Raw genomic sequence first — 20,126 nt, forward strand, 5'->3', positions numbered from 1 at the left:
GTGCGCTTAACGCTCATACTAGAGCATATACTGCAATAAACATGCAACACAGTACTGACATCCAAGGGAGATAACTCCTTGACTTGTTTATTGGTTATATAATATATACACAAAATAGAGATTATAGCAATTTAACTCGCCTGATTTAATATTATATCTTTATTTTTTGCTGGTCTGAGCAGCCCTGTCAGTTCATGTGCTGAGTATGCAGTGTAATCAAAGCGTGTGGTTTAACATCATGGGTGTGGATATCTCGACGTGGAGAGCACGAATTGGGACATTTAACAGCCCGCTTCACTCAACGGTATTGTTGTTGATGAATATGACTCCACGTCGCGCTGGTCATGGATGAATGACTTGATGTTTGTTTTTAACCTCATTTACCTGGAACCTTGTTGAATCTCCACTCTCTAGCCTCCGTCACTGATGGTGCTGTTAAATCATCGTTGCTGAGTCCACCATGTCCAAGCAGCGTCGCTACGGCTATTTCCGGTGTCCTGACTGCAACAGTCACTGGGAGAGTTCCCATGTCTACTGCTACGGTTTCACGGTAGGCTGCTGGTTGTTTGGGCGCCTAGTTATGATTTAATTACAATGTTCACGCCGCTATGTTGGATTTCTTTACGGCACACGCCGCAGGAGTGTTGTAATGAATTAAAAATGTCAAAAATGCTTTAAACTTACTTGTTCGGGTAAATAAACAACATTCGATAAACAGCTTTTATCATATCCTTATACACTCTTTTGTATGTGTTTGTATGTCAGTTTTTAGTAGTAATGCAATGAAACCCCTTTGACCCGTTCTAATCATCCGGATTAACAATGTCCTTTATCTGGAGACGTTAGTCACAGCAATTACATTTTTTATGCATACATTTTTCCCTTTCCTTTCATAATTTCCATTGACTATTGCAAAACTTCATAGAATCCTGCGTCAGCGTATAAATATAAGCAACAAAACCCTTTCCATGAAGCAGTAATAATGAATACGTTCAAACGTTTGCGTCATGACTTAGAGCACCGAACCGTGAAGTTCATGGAAGTCGGTTAGTATCTGCGTGTTATTGTGAACAAGAGACAATACAATACTGTTTGTTAACACGCTTGGGGTGGGGTGGGGTGTACGGTTGTGTGTGTCTGATTGTGTTCCTTGGTTGATCAGCACCCTACCCGTAAAGTGATAACAGCCACCGCCGCCAATTTGAGCTTCTCCCACATGGAAAAGGATTTTTTAAATGGCGGACAATGTAGGCTCTTAAAAAAGAGAAACGCACAGGTAGATTGTTAGTAAATTTATTGTCCCTGATAAAGTTGCTATATTTAATTTAATATCATAGATATAAAGGTGACATTTTGGAGCTCGATAGTCACTTGTTGTCGTTGTACATAGGCATTGAAGTGGCATGCAACGGAAAAATGCGATTTCCTCTTTGGATACGTCCTATGGCGATGTTCCGATCGGCAGCGCTGAGTCTCCGCATAATCGAACTTGAAAAATGTTGACAATTGAATGACAAATTATTGGCTTATTCTTGCCTTTTTATAGCCACTACCTAGAATTACGAATGCCATGACTTGCACGTGCATTTTGATTTACTGTTTCTGCCATGACATTTTGGAACAAGTGTGAAAACAATGCCGTTTTAGACATTGCAAATCGACAATGGCTGCGTTTTTACGCACCGTTTGTCGAATATCAGGTCACCAACATTTTCCAATAACATATATCCAGTTTATATCCCGGATGTTTTGTGTATTCAGGTTCAATGAACAACGTACTACCTGTGCGTTTCTTTTTTTGAAGAGTGTACATGTAGTGTTTAATAACAGCGCTAAATCCAACTCACTCACTCTTATTTGTCCACTCCAGCCGCTGTACGAGCAGGACTGCAAGTCATGTGACACCTCCTGTCTGCCCTACCGTGTAGAGAAACTCATCTGCTCCGTATGCAAAAAACATAATTGCACATGTACAAAAGAAGACCGAAAAAAGAGGAACATCGACCCCAACAAACCACACCGATCTGACCTCTGTCACAAGTGCCAGTCAGGCGACCCCTGTTAGCTTCTGAACGGCCTCAGGACGTCGAGAGACAGGGGACCAGTAATAACTGTGAAATGAACTCCTGTAGTATGATTGATATTTCAGCTTTTTGTACTTTTTGTACTTTTGTACTTTTGTATTATTTACACGTTACACATTGTAATGAACAAAAATAAGGGAACACTGCTGTTTACAATAAAACAACGGCATGCTGCAAATTATGTTACAGGGGAATATTCCCCCTTATGGTGTGTTGAATTCATTGCCAAATGGTATCTTTAGGCATTCTTCTACGGTTCCCTTATATTTGTCCACAGTATATACACACTCTCATCAGCCGCTGGTTGTTAACTGTATTCCGTTTCCAGGACCTTTACAAAATATATCTTTCCTACCTACGTTGATTATCCAACAAGACCTTGTTTCTGTGTGATATTCTTGAAATCATTCCATGATTAAATCTTAAAGTACACAGCGGCTTTTTCTTCACTTTAACGAACACTGAAGATCTGGGAAGTTCCACGATCAGGTATGGTCTAAAACCGTTCATTGTCATCTACAAAGATAGCAAGCCATCATCAATCAAATTATTAGTGTGATGGAAGAATACGGTGGACAAGGCATATATATGAATGATGTTTCTGCAGTTGCTGATACTACCTTACAGTTACGAAATGTCTTTTTGTGAATTAACTGGTAGGAATGTAAATGTGAAAAACACAAAGGTTATGGTGTTTCTTGTAAGCGGTCATATGCGTCTCTATGAGAATTGGTATCTTCATGGCCAGAAGCTTGAGGTGGTGTCATTTTATAGAAATTAAGGTAAAGTATTTACACCCAGACTAGTCTGGACTAAAGAGCAGCCCTGCCTTGCATCAGAAGCAATATTTTTGGCATACTATATGGCAATACTATATGGCAATATTTTTGTATTGATCTTTTCATGATCTTTGGTCCAATGGTGACATCATAATATACTATCAGTCAGAAACTTGGGGAATAATATTTTGTAAAACTGCTGAAACTGTTCAGATAAAAATGTGCAAATATTTCCTGAAAGACAGTGAAACTACATGCAATAATGTGGTACTGGGTGTAAGTGGTAGAGCTTCAACTTACATACATATCACGGGCCGTTAAGTATTGGTGTAGCTTTATCGCTCTGGATAGAAATAGGCTGCCTCATCAATGTTATGTAATGTTAAAATCTCTTGATGATGCTGGCAGTCACATGGGCTACACATATCAAACATATCACATTTCAATTTGGGTTTGGTTTTGTATGGATAAGCTGGGATGTTGGGATTATAACCATTTTTATCAGATTTTTTAAGATAAGACTTGTTGATAATCCCCAACCAAACTGGTATATATTTACCTTTTTGCAAGTAGATTCAGATGGACTGATGTGAAGCTCAAGCTCCTTTTTAACGGATTGCCGAGTCCATCGACGTGTCTTAGAAAACACATTTCTGAAATCTGACCGTGGTACCGAATCTAAACGACTTATAGTATACAGCAATTTATTGTTTTTTGTTTGTTTAAGAAGTGTGGAGTATAAAATTTCAAAATGAACCAGTAACACGAGCAGACAATATGTATAGTACAGTATTGCTCCAGTATCCTAAAGTATCATGTCAGTATGACACCGAGAACCGGTAGGTACAATGTGTCAATCCTATTGTATATACATTGGTGTCCCCTGTCGTAACACTGCTAAAACATGTCTCACTCACTCACTCACTCACTCACTCACTCACTCACTCACCCACCCACCCACCCACACACTCACTCACTCACTCACACATCAGGTAGCGGGTATCCAGTCTATTCAAGTACCTTTCTCCGAGAAAAGTGAGGCACACGCTACAGATCATTGCACTTATATAGCGATGTTCTGCATGATGTCTACTCGTTCGGATGCTCTGCCATTAATGCCGAGCTCCATGCAGGGTGGGTGCCATCCTTTAACGTCTTTAAACAAAGAGAAACAAACATTTTGCATAGTAATAGCTGTATTTAATCTGCACAGATGAGTGAGGCATGGGTTTTATCCCGGTAGTTCAGCTTGATGATATGTTAGGAATTTCCAGAGATCTGCTTAGTCGCATACACTTTTGATGAGGAGTGTAAATCAACTGTGATCTGAACATGAAATGTCACTAGTGTCACAACTTCCCGAGGCAAGGGAGTTAACTGACAATGAAAGTCCAGTTTCCTACCTTGCTGAACTAGGCCATCTTCCCGAGACAAGAGAGTTAACTGACTATGAAAGTCCAGTTTCCTACCTTGCTGAACTAGGCCATCTTCCCGAGGCAAGAGAGTTAACTGACTATGAAAGTCAAGTTTCCTACCTTGCTGAACTAGGCTGGTATTATGGAGTTACATTTTGGCTGGCCTAACGAGTCTATACATAGTCCAATCAAAATCGTGCAACGGAATCGAAATCCGGTCAGTAAACTGTCGTGCAGATTTCAGTCGATTGCAGGATTTGCAAAGCATGTGTACCGCCAGCTCGTTGTCAACAGATATTTTCCAAATCTTTTTATGTTTTTAATCAAGGTGCTCACGTCATTTGATGCACTTCACAATATAGATTTTGATTATCGATCAGATCATCTTCACATCTTCACAGTGAGTTGGGTTTAACGCCGCTTTTAACAGTATTCTAGTTACATCGCGGCGTGTCAGCTTGATGTGGAAGAAAAAGCCCGAAGTGATACAGGACTCCGACGTTTACCACTTCGGTCAAACCCACGAGCATGGGTATGGTGCTGACAAACCTAATAACATTCGAACCCACAATCTTAGGTTTCTGGCGTGCCTAAAGGACGCACTCTGCACTGCAAATCGCGGCGCCTTAGACGACTGGGCCACCCGTGCCCCCTGTCACAGATGACCAACTGTTGACATCGATATATCTTATCGCGCATCCACATACCACGTAAGCAGAGTGTCAGGTGTTATTCTATCCCGGTGTCTGACGTATGTCAACTGTCTGTAGATAGCCCTGTTGTTGTACAACAAACCATCTGTCTCTTATAGCCATGTCCTGTACTGTTGTATGTGACTCTGCTGAAATTCGAGAAGAATGTCTCGAGATAAGGTGGGCGTGGTAACTCGTTTTTCTACGTTTACCAGTCACCCAATCTGATGTGGTCATTGCCAAGATAAGCTGTATGTGTTACATAATATATGGTGTAATCTTCCCATTTAAAACATGCTGTTTGCTGCCTTTCTTAATGACGTCATAATCCCATCGCTGTTTTTGACGTCGGCATAGACGAGATATGGGAAAAATGTAAACAGGCATATAAATTTATTCTATATTTATTAGGGATTAATAGGTGTCTCAATGATTCAGAGTTGCGTCCCTTAGCCATGTCAGGCAACGATGATCGTGGGTTTAGCATAGCCAAATCCGTGCTCAGTGGTAAAAATCTTGACCAGTATTATTTCAGTATTTCACTACATGAAGCTTTTTCGTTTTGTTTGTTTGTTTGTTGTTTAACGCCCACTCGGCAATATTTCTAGCTATATGACGGCGGTCTGTTAATAATCGAGTCTGGACGTGACAATTCAGTGATTGATATCATGAGCATCTTTCCACGCAATTGGGATGCGATGACATACATCATCCAAGTCAGTGAGCCTGACCACCCGATCACGTTAGTCGTCTCATGATATATGTATACTGTAATGTAACTGTACAAAGTAGTTAAACATCTCGCTCCCCCATTTATGTACCATATATACTAATAAGAAATGTAGATTAAATGAATGTATTGCATATATTCGGTTGTCATTACCTGCTTCTACACTGCATCAAGAAACTGAAGATCTACTCGTGCAGTAGTTACTGATTTACGCGCAAACATTTGTTGTGCATCTGATGCTAGCTTCCGCTCAAATAGCCAAATAAGGATAGGCGTTTACGCCAGGTTTCCAGCGACTCAGTTACTTTCGCTTTGTTTTCCGAGAAACTGAGTGACATTCCCAATCACAGCTCCAAACCACGTATTCAGTGATAACAGTTGTCACATACACGTATATATCACTGTGAGGAGCCAACAACGTGTCAGCTCTTTTCTACATATCTGCCATCGTGCTGCTGTTGTCCTGCTGTCCACGATGTCTGACCGACGCTATGGCTACTTCCGCTGTTCTAAGTGTAACGCCCACTGGGAGAGTTCCCATGTTTACTGCCACGGTTTCAAGGTAGGTTGTTGGTGGTTATAGCGTCTCTCTTTCAGACCCCTCAATATATATTTACTGATAAAAACATTCACCCAACCCGTCCAGACCCTTCTCAGATCCAGCACCCTATAGATCCCTTTTCAGATATGAAATTCAGAAATATGGTTCCTTTATAGACTTGTTTTTATTTAACCTCATACAGGACAGGGGCTATTTTTTAATCTAGCGGTTGGAGTTGGTCACTTCTGGGGTAGCCCAGTACTTAATGCGTCCGGTCGTTCGACTCCCTGCACTGCTCATGGGTTTAAAGTCTGGGTAAATTAATATATCGTTTCAACAAAATCAGTTAATAGTAGTTGCGATTGTATCTTAGAGATTTATCAAAATGAGATCAATGCCATGTGTTGATATTTCTAAATGATACACGGAATTTCGGATATATGAAAATAACTAAGGGTGTGTGATAAACTGTTTGTGACAGTGAAGGAAAGTGCATGTGTACATGCAGTATATCTTTATGTGTTATCTCTACAGGCTGTGTACAAACAGGACTGCAAGTCGTGTAAAATAGGCTGCCTCCCATATCGGGTAGAGAAGATGATCTGTTCCGTGTGCGGTAGTAAAGATTGCACATGCACCAGTGAAGACCGGAAAAATAGGAATATTGATCTCAACAAACCTCACAGGTCTGACCTGTGTCACAAGTGCAGGTCTGGGCGACCGTGCAGATACTGAGGTTGCAGCATTGCACTGAAAGTTGACTGCCTACAGCACCAGACATTAAGGATTGCCTATCTCTCCATAGATAGATGGTAATAATGATGATGATGATGACGAAAATTCTTTGGTAATTGAAATGTCTGACAAAACCTAAACACTATCCTCCAGCTTGTGAGTTTTTATGGGTTTCTTTAGATGTTTGTAAGTGCACAGTAAATATAACAATTACCTTTGTCTAATTTGCTTTTAATCCGTACGACACTTGGTTTTTGTAACGAATTTACCCAATGAAATGATTGAATTATATTATAAAACTGCAGGGCAAACACAAAATGATATTTACTTTGGCAGGTTACCAGACAATTGAGCTCTGTTCAACAGATTTATTTTTAAAAGTTGCGTCATTTGTTTGAGAACCGCACCGTGACGTTCATGGAAGTCGTTTTAGTATGTGTGTATTATTGTAAACAAGAGGCCATATACATCCATACTATTCAAAATCACTCCACTGAAAGACATCAAGGGAAATCCTACTTCTAGTTTCGTTCTCCATCTGTTAGTCACACATAATCTGTATATGGGTGTAAACAAACTCCATATTTGGCATGTAACAGATCAATATCATTCCTTGAATACGACACTCAGACATGGGCAGTTTGCCAGGGTGTCTTGTAAAGGGAGATAACCATGGTTGCTGTTGTTCAGGTGGGCGTAAATGGACCTTAGTTCTAAAAATACCACGTACCTGCATACTGATGTCATATCTATCCATGCAGTTTATATAAATAAAACATTTCATTGCCATGATTGCTCTCTGTGTTACGTTCCTTAAATATTGTTTGGGTAACCTAGTGGTTATTACGTTCGCTCGTCACACAAAAGGCAGGATTCTATATTAGTTTCCATATTTTAATAAACTATTTCTCTATATGGAGTATCAAACGACCATATTTTTTATTCAGTTGTACATCACCTATATTCGTTATAAACTACATGTGTATCTGGCCAGGTGATGTGAGGCGACCCAAAGTCGTTCCAGGATTCTCTGATTGTTGGTTTGAATATCAGATTCTTCCTGATTATGATCCATGGTTTGTACCTATTGTATATTGTACATGTTACACATACTGATGGACAAAATTAACGGAACACAGCACAATATCGAAGAATATCATTTACTTCTGTTTCCAATTAAAAAGACATGCAACAGTTTGTCACTGAGGGTAATTCAGACACTGATGCGTTTAACACATTGCCAAATAGTGTCTCGTCATCGTCAGGCACTCTCCGACTTACAATTGTTCCCCTATATTTGTTCACAGTATATACACACTCCCATTAGCCTCCGGTTGTCAACTATGTATATGCCTGACTTTTCTAAAGATTGTATAATAATTAAGAACCCAATGGGGATGCGAAGGGGGAGGGGTTAACTATGAGACAGAGAACCATAAACGGAGATGTCCAACTATCAATATGACTGTTGCTTGATGAACCATTACGAACCGGTTTATACAGATGCTAACAGTATTGACAACTGGTTTCAGTGAACTCGGTTCTATAACTCTTGTAGACCGCGTTATATAAATACATGTTGGATATATTTTGCGAATAAACTTTCATTTGTATTATTGGGTTAACGTTAATATCTACAATACCGAAACATATCAAGCACTTAAAAGAGTTCATTGTTCTATACAGTTATGGGGAATGAGAACTCCATTGTCGTAACTCTCAGTTCTATGAAATACATTGTAAGGGACAATCTCGCGATCCTGACTTTTGGAAACACGTTAAATATGTAAAAAATGTGAGGATTCGGCCAAATCTTCTTTCTCGCACATTTTGTATAATTATATTTAGCGTGTTTCTATAGGTCACGAATGTCCCTTACAGTATTCCATACAAATGCTTTCCGACGCATGTCAGCCGTGATACATAATGTGTTACTTAAACATGAACATAGGTAGGTCAAGGCTGTCTGAATATTTATTCCCAAACTAATAATGGATTTACGCAGTAGCTCATTGTATAACCTGACAATCACATTCGTAGAAATGGCTATTCCAGTTTCACTTTTTCGATTTGGTTTGTCTTCAAATGTTGCGTGTACAGTAAATGATGTTCCAGATGTCAGGTAGCCAGACTCAGTTCCTGTTCTCGCCTCCGTCACCGTCTACTGTTGTCTAGTATTGTCTGGATCTGCTGTCCAAAATGTCTAACCGACGCTATGGATACTTCGAGTGTGATGAATGTGGTTCATCCTGGGAGAGTGCCCATGTCTACTGCGATGGTAGAGCATGGGCTTGTGTTAGTGAGTGAGTGGGTTGATGCCGCTTTGAACAGCAATTTACTTATACCGCGGCTTGATTTTGGAGAAAAGCTCGTTTGGCGTTAAATACTCTGGTGAAAAAATCACGGATACTAAGGGTCACTACCGGCCAGTGTACACAGATGCTCAGTGTTGACGACTAATATCGGCCCTTTCATACTTTGTAGCCCTCCTTATGTAAATACATGTAGGATATGTTTGACAAATATACCTTCATTTGTAGCGTTACTTATATATCTGATATTTACTTTGTACACAGTGGTTTCTGCTGAGTAATATGATCTCCGTTATCTGTCTTCAAGATACACCGGGTGGGGCTGGGGTGGGGATGTGGGGACGAGTGGCCCAGTCGTATAAGACGCCGCGATTCGCTGTGCAGAGTTGCGTCCCTTGGGCACGCCAGAAACCGATGATTGTGGGTTCGAATCCCGGTTCGCCCCGATTTTGTTTCTAGGTTTGTCAGCACCATACCCGTGCTCGTGGGTTTCACCGAAGTGGTAAACGTCTGAGACCTTCATCACTCCGGCCTTCTTCCCACATTAAGCTGACACGCCGCGATATAACTGGAATAATGTTAAAAGCGGCGTTAAATCCAACTCACTCACTCACTCACTCAAGATACACCATCCCCAGCCCTCTCTGCATGAAGAACAGCACTGAGCCTGTTAATGGAATGTCATTTTGTTACTTGAAGCTCCACAATCTCTGCTATCCGAGCACATTCTGACCACTGGATGGTTTAGTATAGAGGGAGAAATATCGGGCACGGTTCTGTACAAAGTCATGCCTTCGAATGAGTGAGTGAGTATGGTTTTACGCCGCTTTTAGTGAGTGAGTGAGTTAAATTTTAACGTTACATCGGCAATATTTAAGCCATAACGTGACGAGACAAAATTTGACATTAATGATATATGTTTAAACAATATTAAAATTCTCTCGTCGAAGGAGAGTTCAATAACCAGATTATCACAGATTTACGTAAAACTGTTTTGAGAGCATGTAAAAATGAATTAGGATTCACCAATACGAGATAAAAAACGGGCTAAAAGATAAAAACGAATCACCACACTAGGGACCATGGGGACTTGTACTTTTGCTACCTGCATGGACCCAAGAAGAATTTACATCATACCTTGAGTTGTTGGCGATGATTGACAACATAGACAAACAACAATTAATACAACACATACGTATTCTACGATTTAAAAAAACATGGCAGAAATAAATATACTTTATTAATCAGCATCAGCCATTGTGTTACCAACGATTCCAACATGGCTGGGTTACCAACAAAAACGATGTTGTATTGGCTCGTAGAAAGAACATTTAATAATTCAATAATTACAAGTGGATGTGTTTAATTGCCTGAAGACAAGAAAGAGAATTTGAAAATATGATAAATTGCTTATATTTAGATTGTTTACTAAAGAACTCTAGCGCTGTTAATATTGCTTTTGATTCGGCCGTAAAATGGAACAGTTATCCGGAAGTCTGGAGATGTAGTCCTGGATTCAATGATGGTGGCGCTGGCAACTGTGTCACCGTCCTTGGATCCATCTGTAAATATAGATGTGAAAGTATCACATTTGTTTCTTAATTGATTATACTCTTGTTGATAAATACGTTGATGTGTATCCATGGTGGAGAAGACAAAATCTGGGTTGTGGCTATATTTTCAAGTGTTATTTTAGCAGCAGAAATATGATGCTTTATTCTTATACCAAGGAGCTGAGTAAGAGATGATTTTGTATTATAGAGATCGTTACAGAGAGGATTAAACACAATCGAAAGCTGGATTGGAGTCATTAGTGTAATGTAAAGACAATTTAATTCGACGTTGCTTTAGTGACGGTTCATCAGCCTTGGGCATTTGATTTCTGTTCAACTTTTTTCTTTCTGTTTTTGTTAATTTTCGGTGATGCGAGGTCAGAGGTGATGCTTCTGAATGATTCTCAGAAATAGTCGGTCGAAGGACAGACGAAGTTTGGACAGCTTGATCAGATCTGACCCTTGTCAAATCAGTCTGACACCGGACAGATGAAGTTTGAACAGGACGGATGAGTGCAACAGAGTAATTCATAACTGAAGGAGTTGTGGCTTGACAAGTTGTTTAGCATCTGCAAATAAAATGTTTCTTTCCGCACTTTATTTTCATAAATTTGGTTTCGGTTTGCCAAGTAGGGCAGGATTTAGAAGATGCCATGTGTTAGCCATCACAGTTGGAACATTTGAGGTCTTCATGACAATCCATGCCCTCACGGTTGGCATCACAACGCTGACAAACCACGGGGCGAGTACAGGTTTTTTAACCATGTCCATACTGTTGGCGTCTATAGCACCGGAGTGGATTGGGGACATACACATCCACCCCGATGTTAACATAACCATGTTTAGTTGATTGTGGAACTGAAGCACGGGCAAAAGTGAATAGATAAGTTTTGTTAGAACAATGTTTGATTTTTCATCTTTGCGAGTAAAACGTTTGATGTTTACTTATTAAACAACTTGATTCTTAAGGTCAGATACAATTTCCTCTTCTGAACATATCCGCCAAGGAACGAGTCCAGTCACTAACAATGCCACGAGAAGAGTGTGTTCTGTGGCCCAATCTATCGATCTTGTAGAGTGTTTGAATGATTATTGATTGTGATTGTAACAAATAGGGCTTGACTGACACCTCGGCCTGTAATCAGCTATTGTAGGGAATCAATGATAGGCTTACAGATCAGTCGTCTCACGTCCATGAGAGGGAGATTGAAGCGGACAGAGGGTGGATCACCCTGATTTTGACCCAGTATTGATACAGGTCCGGTGGATCAACAGTATGGTAATATATTGGTGAGGCCGGGTTGATGAATGATTATGTGACCCAGTATTAGTTTGTTTATTTGTTTAACGCTGCACTCAGCAATATTCCAGCTATATGACGGCGGTCTGTAAATAATCGAGTCTGGACCAGACAATCCAGTGATTGACACCATAAGCATCGATCCACGCAATTGGGATACGATGACATGCATCAACCATGTCAGCGAGCCTGACCACCCGATCCCGTTAGTTGCCTCTTAAGACAAGCATAGTCGCCTTTTACAGCAAGCATGGATTGCTGAAGATCTATTCTGCCCCGGATCTTCACGGGTCGACTCAGTACTAAAAAAGATCGGTTAGATCACTTCGTATGAACTTAAACATATTTCACTAACATTAACATTGGGCAAAAGTCGCCAACTTACAATGCCCTTTCCATGAACATTTATACAGTGTATGCATAACTGTACAAATGTCACCCAGTATGTGACTCAGTATTGTTTGGTCCGGTATTGATAAAAGACGAGTTGATCATCCCTAATGTGACCCGGCATTGATAAAATTCGGGTGGATCATCCTTAATGTGACCCGGTGTTGATAAAAGTAGGGTGGATCATCCTGTATTGGCCCGATGTTGATATAAGTCGGGTGGGTCATCAGTAGTAACCTGCATCGGTAGTGGACCACCAGGATTTCTGGGACCGCTCAGATTTCTGGGACCAAGATGGCGGCACATCCGTTTCCGGTCACGTGACCTGCGCAGTGCATGATGGGTACCTGCGCGCGCATGCAAGATGGCGTCGCATCCGTTTCCGGTGGCGCGCGCATGCAAGATGGCGTCGCATCCGTGTCCGGTGGCGTACGCATGGAAAGAGGGCGTCGCTTCCGTTTCCGGGGAGGAGGAGGAGGGATAGGGGGAAAACCCGGAGAAGCGCCCGTACGAGGGGAACAAGATCGACAGGGTTGTTGTTCTTGTGTTGTTCTAAAAATAGAAATAGACGTGGGGTGGTGGTGGGGGTGGTGAAGGGAGGGAGGGAGGGAGGGAGGGAGGGAGGGGAGAAGGGGTGGGTTCACGGTGTCGTGTAGGGTGGGGGGGTGGGAGGGTCGTCAAAGCAAAGGAGGAAAAGCTGTCTTTCGGGAGAGATGGGTGGCCCTGAAAAGGGCCGTTTTGATGTTTACATGGTTGTGCATCCCATGGTACAAAGGCACGGGTGGACTTTCATCTGTCTCCTCACAGGACACCTACTGGTGTGTGTTAACCGCCTCACGTAGGTGTCCTTGAGGATGGTCTTACAGTACACACATTCGAAAGTCCCATCCCGTACCCTTGTACCAAGGGCATAGACGGGCAGGCCCCCTTGACATCGGCCACATTGCCACGCTGGAGACCATGGGGGTAGTGGGGCTGGTGGTGATGTTTCTTTCCACCCAGGCAAAGGTTGTGCCACTGTGGTGATCTCTAAATCCCAGTTTTCTTTCAGGGGGTAGTTGTTGCCGGTGTTGTTGTTGTTGTTGTTGCTGCTACTCATCATGATGCTTTCTTTTCAATCAATTTTTACAAGTGACACTGACCCACTCGAATCCACGCTTGTTTTATAGGAGAGACACTGACACCCTGCCTCCCGGTTGGTTCGCCAGGCCGCAGCTCCGATTGGCTCGTTCCGGGGCCCGGCCCGCACCTCGGTTTTCCAAAACGGACCGACCCCTGTGTTTCTTTTCCATAGGAAATGGATTTTACCATGGGAGAGAAAGCACAACCCCGGTTCGACCAATCAGAGCCCCGCCTGGTCCGAGCGCCGCTTCTGATTGGTCGACCACCCAGGCTTCGGATTGGTCCGATTTCGATCCGTTTTTTTTTCTTCTTTGGTAGCCTTGGTATTTTTTGAGGTAGACGGTCGTCTGAATGGTAAAGGAAGGTGGACCTTCATAGGTAGACATGAACGTGGGAATGCCTACGCGATGTACGTGGTGACACCCCCATGCCAATCGGAATGTCATGTGTGCGTGTGTGTGTGTGTATGTCTTCAAACAGACGTTGACGTTGATGCATAGAATAACGTGTGGTCAGTCAAAACGTGGTGTCCTGTGTGTGTGTATCGAGTCGTGTCGTAGTGAGATGAATAGAGAAAGATCGATACACCTACGTGACGTTTGCACACGTCATGGACTTCGTGTCGCGATGTGAACGTCATGGTTGTACTTTGTGTGTTGTCATGCAAACGTCGTACCCTGTGCGTGTTTTCAAATTATTATTATTATTATTTAAGGATACCGAGGTGTTGACACTCGTGTAGGTCGACAGGCGTACTGTGACGCGTGTGTTCATGCACACGTGATGTTTGACGTGGTGTACTACGTGTCTCTATGGATCTATGGATCTAACTCTATTTATATTTATTTATATCTATGTATTGTATTTTTAGACGTGTGCCTCCAAGAGGTCTAGGGGGAGGATGTGGGTTCTTTGTTTTGGAGGGGCAGAGGGTTTAGCAAAGCAAAGGAAGAAAGTTGTCTTTTGGGTGAGATGGGTGGCCCTGAAAAGGGCCGTTTTGGGGGAAGAAAAACTTTTCTGCTGCTGTCCACTTGGGGTTCCAACCAAGAAAAGAAAAACATTTGAACGGGAACTTGAACGGGAACTTGAACGGGAACGCAGGACACGGGAAACGTCCTCCTAGGCAGCCGGCCGTGCTACGTCATTCGTGTACCTCTGTTTCTCTTCGCAGAGATAGTGCAGTTGTAGCTTCTTCTGGTGTTTCACCAGCCCGGTTAGCTTGAGGTAATCGCAGTCTGGGGACCACTTGTGATGTGCCGCCCAAGGATCGTCGTGGGGTGCCCATTGTCTCAGCCGCACCCCACATTGGAAACAGCACACCCCATCGGCACCCTGAGTGTAGACAAAGCCCGCATGGGCCATCTCTTCAGCAGTCTGATACATTTGCGTGGGCCACGTCTCAAACGAAGCGAGCCTTCTTTCAAAGCGTAGATAATAGTGCGATGGTGTTTGACTGAGCAGTGACACCGCCTCCTCGGCATGACTCTTACTCCAGCATTCACGAGGTTCTGCACTATCCATCACCGCATCTTCGCCACGTGTCGTCGTCGTCGTCGTCGTACCACTCTTCTTTGTTTCAGCCATTCTAGATGATTTTATGTAACATACACTGACCCACTCGAATCCACGCTTGTTTTATAGGGGAAGAACCGGATCGAAACTCACTGCTTCCTGGTTGGTCCAAAACGCAGCGCACCGATTGGTTCGTTCCGGGGCCTGGTCCGCACCTCGGTTTTCTAAAACGACCCGACCCTTGTGTTTCTTTTCCATAGGAAATGGATTTTACCATGGGAGAGAAAGCACAACTCGGTTCGGGTGCTGTCTTCTGATTGGTCGTTGCTGTCTTCTGATTGGTCGGCCATCCAGGCTTCGGATTGGTCCGATTTCGATCCTGTTTTGGGGAAGGGTTGTCCATCCCTCAGACGTTCAGCACCTCTTAGAGTACAGACGTTCATCAGATACACATCGCTATAATGACGAGCAACCAAAGTACGCCCTATCGTTTGGAGAGGAAAGATATCACCCGCTCCAGACGGTTAAGAACTGCTAATCATACCTATCGTTTGACTTTCAACCCAGACTACTTGGACACCGTACCACCGGAACGCGTCCCCATGGAACTGCCAGCTTTATTTGACAGGGTGATCGATGACTTTTATGAACAGATATCAGGTCAGAAGGGAGATCGTATTGGTCTAGGTATCGATCATCCCGCTTTGAACACACCCATACGGATACCCTTTCGACGTTTTGAAGATCTCCATGGGCTAACTATTTTGCAAGCCGTGGAAAAAGTCCAACAGTCCAACAAAGACCTGAACATCGATGCCACCATGGATGTGACCTTAGTACACGTCGCAGATCCCAACAGGGTAGGATCGGGCAGTGGTGCTCCCCGGCTGAAAAACGTGATTGGACTCGAAGCTTTTTTAACACGCAAAAAGTGCATCGTACGGATCAAGAACGAAGATCAATCCTGTTTGGCACGGGCCCTGGTGGTGGCACAGCATTATGCCCACAAGCCTCACCCTCTGACCCCAGCATGGACCGCCCAGCGAAAGAGACTGACGAGAACGGATCGCGTCGACGTTCAAGGCATACGGGCACGGGCCTTGTTTCGAAGCCTTGGCCTGCCCGAAGGACCCTGTCGGGGTCTGGACGACCTCGCACGCGTGGGACGAACCTTGACCCGTCTGCATTATCAACTGAAAGTCTACAGTCAAGAGGTGGGTCAGAGACTGTTGTACAAGTGTGATGAGACTCCACCCCACGCCACCGTGCTGCATCTATACCATCATGATCAGCACTACGATGTCATCACTTCCATGCCCGCTTTTTATGGCTCTAACCATTACTGCGAATGCTGTGACAAACGTTACGACCATCCCGAAAACCATCCCTGCACCAAGGAATACCGCTGTTACCGCTGCTTCTACTCTAGTTATTGTGGACCCCAGGAAGAGCACGGGATCCCTTGCTTGACATGTCAAGGTTGGTTCCCCAATCCAACGTGTTACACCCGACATCTCCAGTCACCGTCAGAGGGAAAACCCAGCGCCTGTCAATCGATTCACAGGTGCCCGAACTGTTTTCAGTTGGTCCGCGTCTTGGAGACCCCCATGGCTCACCACGCGTGCTTCGATGAAGAACATCCCTGCTTGGTGTGCCGAGAACCCATGACCCCAGATCATCGCTGTTACATGACGCCTCTCGGTGAAGAAAACGAGGAGGAGGAGGGGGAGGAAGCGGAGAAGGAGGAGGAGGGTGAAGAGGAACAACATCCCCTACGAGACCATGTTCAATACGCCTTCTACGATTTTGAATGCATGCAAGACACGGGGGAACACATTCCAAATTTGTGCGTGGTGCAACTAGGATGTGGACGATGCATCAGTGAAGTGAGCAAGAACTTGTGCGAACACTGTCCATGGAGAGAAGAAGGGTATGGTCCCAGCCTTGAGATCGTGTTTCGAGGCCCCACCACGCGACATGATGTGTGTGTTTGGTTGACCACGTTGTCTGAAATACCCAAGAAGAAGCCCCACCCAGAGGAAGAGGAGGACAGCACACGCAAGGGGACGACAGCTCACCTGGGGAAAAAAAGAAAACGGGATGACACCCCCTCAAGAAAGCACGCTTCCAAATGACAGGCATCACCCCAGCAGGAGGGGGAGGAGTTGGGGGAAGAGGGGAAGGAGATGGAAGAGGGGGAAGAGGGGGAAGAGGCCATGGAAGTGGAGAAAACAAAGAAGCCAAAGAACAAGAACACCTCCTGTCATACAGTCCCGAAGGAGGATCGCATTTATGTGATGGCCCATAATGCACGATCCTATGATTTACACTTAGTCCTGAAGGGTCTGTCCCCCCTCCTGGTGACACTCCCCACCAAGATTCGGCATGGCCAACAAATTTTGCAAATGACCCTGGGACGGTTATGTTTCGAAGACAGCTTAAATTTCATCCCTTACCCCCTGAAAGCCTTTCCCAAGAGCTTTGGGCTGAAAGAAATGAAGAAAGGGTACTTTCCACACTTTTTCAATACGAGAGTCAACCAGACCTACAGAGGTCCCTATCCACCAGCCGTCACGTACGATCCCGATGGCATGTCTCCCGCGGAACGCACAGCCTTCCTCCAGTGGCATACCCAAAAAGTGCAAGAAGGAGCCTTGTTCGACTTACAAGGAGAACTTTTAACCTACTGCCAAAGCGATGTGGACATTTTGAGACGGGGATGCGCCGACTTCCGACAGAACGCCATCCACTCGGTGGGCATGGATCCCTTTGTGGAAGTGATGACAGCTGCAGCGTTCACCATCAAATCCTTCCGAAAACACGACCTGAAACCCAATACCATCGCCATTCTCCCACCTCAAGGCTACCAACCCAAGAGAAACAATTCCCAGGCCTGTATGCACTGGCTCCACTATCTGATGGAAACGGACCCCCATCTGCACCTCCAGCACGCCAGGAATGGCGGTGAAAAAGAGTTCACGTGTGGAGGGGGTCAACATCGGTACACCGTGGATGGCTACGATCCAGCGACAGGCACCGTCTACGAATTCCTGGGCTGTTTCTGGCATGGGTGCCAGGCCTGTCACAAGACCCGACGTGGAGAACCGCATCCCGTCCTGGGCTCGTCGTTGGGAGCCCGTTACACCGACACCCACTACCGCTTGAGTCTCTTGAGTCAACACCCTGAGGTGAAACGGATCGTCACCCTGTGGGAGCACGAGTTTACGAAAATGCAACGGGAGGACTCCGCACTGCGTGCTTTCTTGCAGGGACCCCCCTGTATCCACGTCCCCGGGCTGCTCAACCCTCGCGATGCCTTCTATGGAGGATGCACCAATGCGACGCGATTATGCTACGAAGCCCAAGAAGGTGAAACCATCAAGTACATCGATATTTGTTCCCTTTATCCCTACATTTGTAAGACCGGAGTGTTTCCCACGGGACACCCGACCCTTCTCCATCAACCCCCTGTGGACACGTTGTTTGAACTGAAAGGCCTGATCCAATGCCGTGTCTTACCCCCGAAACGACTTTACCATCCGCTACTGCCTTACAGATCGGGTGGCAAACTGCTCTGTCCTTTGTGCCGCACGTGTGCCGATACCCGGTCAGACTCCCCCTGCGAGCACACGGACGAAGAGAGGTCATGGGTGGGGACGTAGGCCACCGTAGAACTCCAGGAAGCCGTGAAGAAGTATGACTACCGGGTGCTTCAGATCTACGACGTTTGGCATTTTGACACCTTTGCACAGCATGACCCCGACACCCAGCAAGTGGGACTCTTTGACACTTACATCGATCGACATTTCAAGGAGAAGCTCGAAGCCAGCGGATACCCCGAAGGATGTACGGATCACGACGCGTACATCCAGGAGATCTACGACAAAGAAGGCATTGGGTTGGACAAGGACCGCATCGAAAAAAATCCAGGACGTCGCACGATTGCCAAGATGCAACTGAATTCGCTCTGGGGCAAGTTTGGGCAACGGGTAGACTACAGTCAGAACGTGTATATGAACGATCCTGTACAGTACTTTGCCTTGTGGAGGGATGAACGCAATACCATCGAGGATGTGGTCGTTGTCAACGAACACATGGTGGAAGTGACCTATACCCAGCAGAAAGAATTCCAAACCCCTCATTCTCATTTCAACGTCGCCATCGCTGCTTGGGTCACTGCCCAAGCACGTCTCAAGCTGTACGAGACCCTTGCCCTGGTGGACCGCAGGGTGTTGTACTTTGACACGGACAGTGTCATTTACATTCATCGACCCCACGACGCGAATCCAGAGCTGGGTCATTCGTTGGGTGAGTTTACGGATGAACTGGACGGAAACACCATCGAGACGTTTGTGTCGGGAGGCCCCAAAAACTATGGCTACGAGTTAATGAACCCCAGACCCGATGGAACGCGCACGACCTGCAAAGTGCGAGGGTTCACTTTGAATTACCGAAACCAACGCCATCTCAACTTTGACACCATGAAAGGACTGATACTGGGACAACGGCCTGGGAAAGAGGAGGAGAAAATCAGTTTGGATTACCCTCATCAGATCATTCGAAAAGGCCCTCGGCACGAAAACGCACTCGTGACCCGACCCACCCGAAAAGACTATCGTACCGTGTACGACAAGCGACGTCTCGTCTACGACGACATCACAGGGCTACCTGTAGACACGCTCCCCTTTGGGTACAGAGACGACTTTCACTAAAATTTTTCATGACAGCGGATCGAAACTGAATCGACATGGACCCCTACAGAAAAAAACGGATCGAAATCGGACCAATCCGAAGCCTGGATGATCGACCAATCAGAGGCCGCGCTCGGGCCAGGGTGGCCTCTGATTGGTCGAACCGAGGTTGTGCTTTCTCTCTCACGCTACAAGCCTAACCCTATGGAAAAGAAACACAAGGGTCAGTCCAGTTTGGAAAACCAAGGTGAAAGTCAGGCCCCGGAACGG

The 20,126-nt window shown here is 44.8% G+C and overlaps 4 protein-coding genes across 4 annotated transcripts; 3 read left to right on the forward strand and 1 right to left on the reverse strand.

Moving 5' to 3' along the window:
- Positions 1-379: 379 nt before the first annotated feature.
- On the forward strand, positions 380-2,516 carry LOC124136174 (zygote arrest protein 1-like). Its single transcript, XM_046502024.2, has 2 exons — positions 380-550; positions 1,871-2,516. Exons 1-2 carry the CDS (start codon positions 461-463, stop codon positions 2,063-2,065), a joined length of 285 nt encoding a protein of 94 aa, XP_046357980.1. The 5' UTR covers positions 380-460; the 3' UTR covers positions 2,066-2,516.
- Positions 2,517-5,965: 3,449 nt separating this feature from the next.
- On the forward strand, positions 5,966-7,770 carry LOC124136250 (zygote arrest protein 1-like). Its single transcript, XM_048393907.1, has 2 exons — positions 5,966-6,262; positions 6,776-7,770. The coding sequence occupies exons 1-2, from the start codon at positions 6,176-6,178 to the stop codon at positions 6,974-6,976; spliced, it is 288 nt and encodes a 95-aa protein (XP_048249864.1). The 5' UTR covers positions 5,966-6,175; the 3' UTR covers positions 6,977-7,770.
- A 7,002-nt stretch (positions 7,771-14,772) lies between these two features.
- On the reverse strand, positions 14,773-15,237 carry LOC125378515 (baculoviral IAP repeat-containing protein 5.1-like). Its single transcript, XM_048393921.1, has one exon. It carries the CDS (start codon positions 15,235-15,237, stop codon positions 14,773-14,775), a length of 465 nt encoding a protein of 154 aa, XP_048249878.1.
- Positions 15,238-17,351: 2,114 nt separating this feature from the next.
- On the forward strand, positions 17,352-19,877 carry LOC125378516. The gene is made up of 2 exons (XM_048393922.1): positions 17,352-18,815; positions 18,918-19,877. The coding sequence occupies exons 1-2, from the start codon at positions 17,352-17,354 to the stop codon at positions 19,875-19,877; spliced, it is 2,424 nt and encodes an 807-aa protein (XP_048249879.1).
- Positions 19,878-20,126: the final 249 nt, after the last annotated feature.

The sequence above is a fragment of the Haliotis rufescens genome, unplaced genomic scaffold (genome assembly GCF_023055435.1).
Source record: "Haliotis rufescens isolate VD_foot unplaced genomic scaffold, xgHalRufe1.0.p SCAF_121, whole genome shotgun sequence".
In the NCBI taxonomy this organism is placed as follows: Eukaryota; Metazoa; Mollusca; class Gastropoda; order Lepetellida; family Haliotidae; genus Haliotis; species Haliotis rufescens.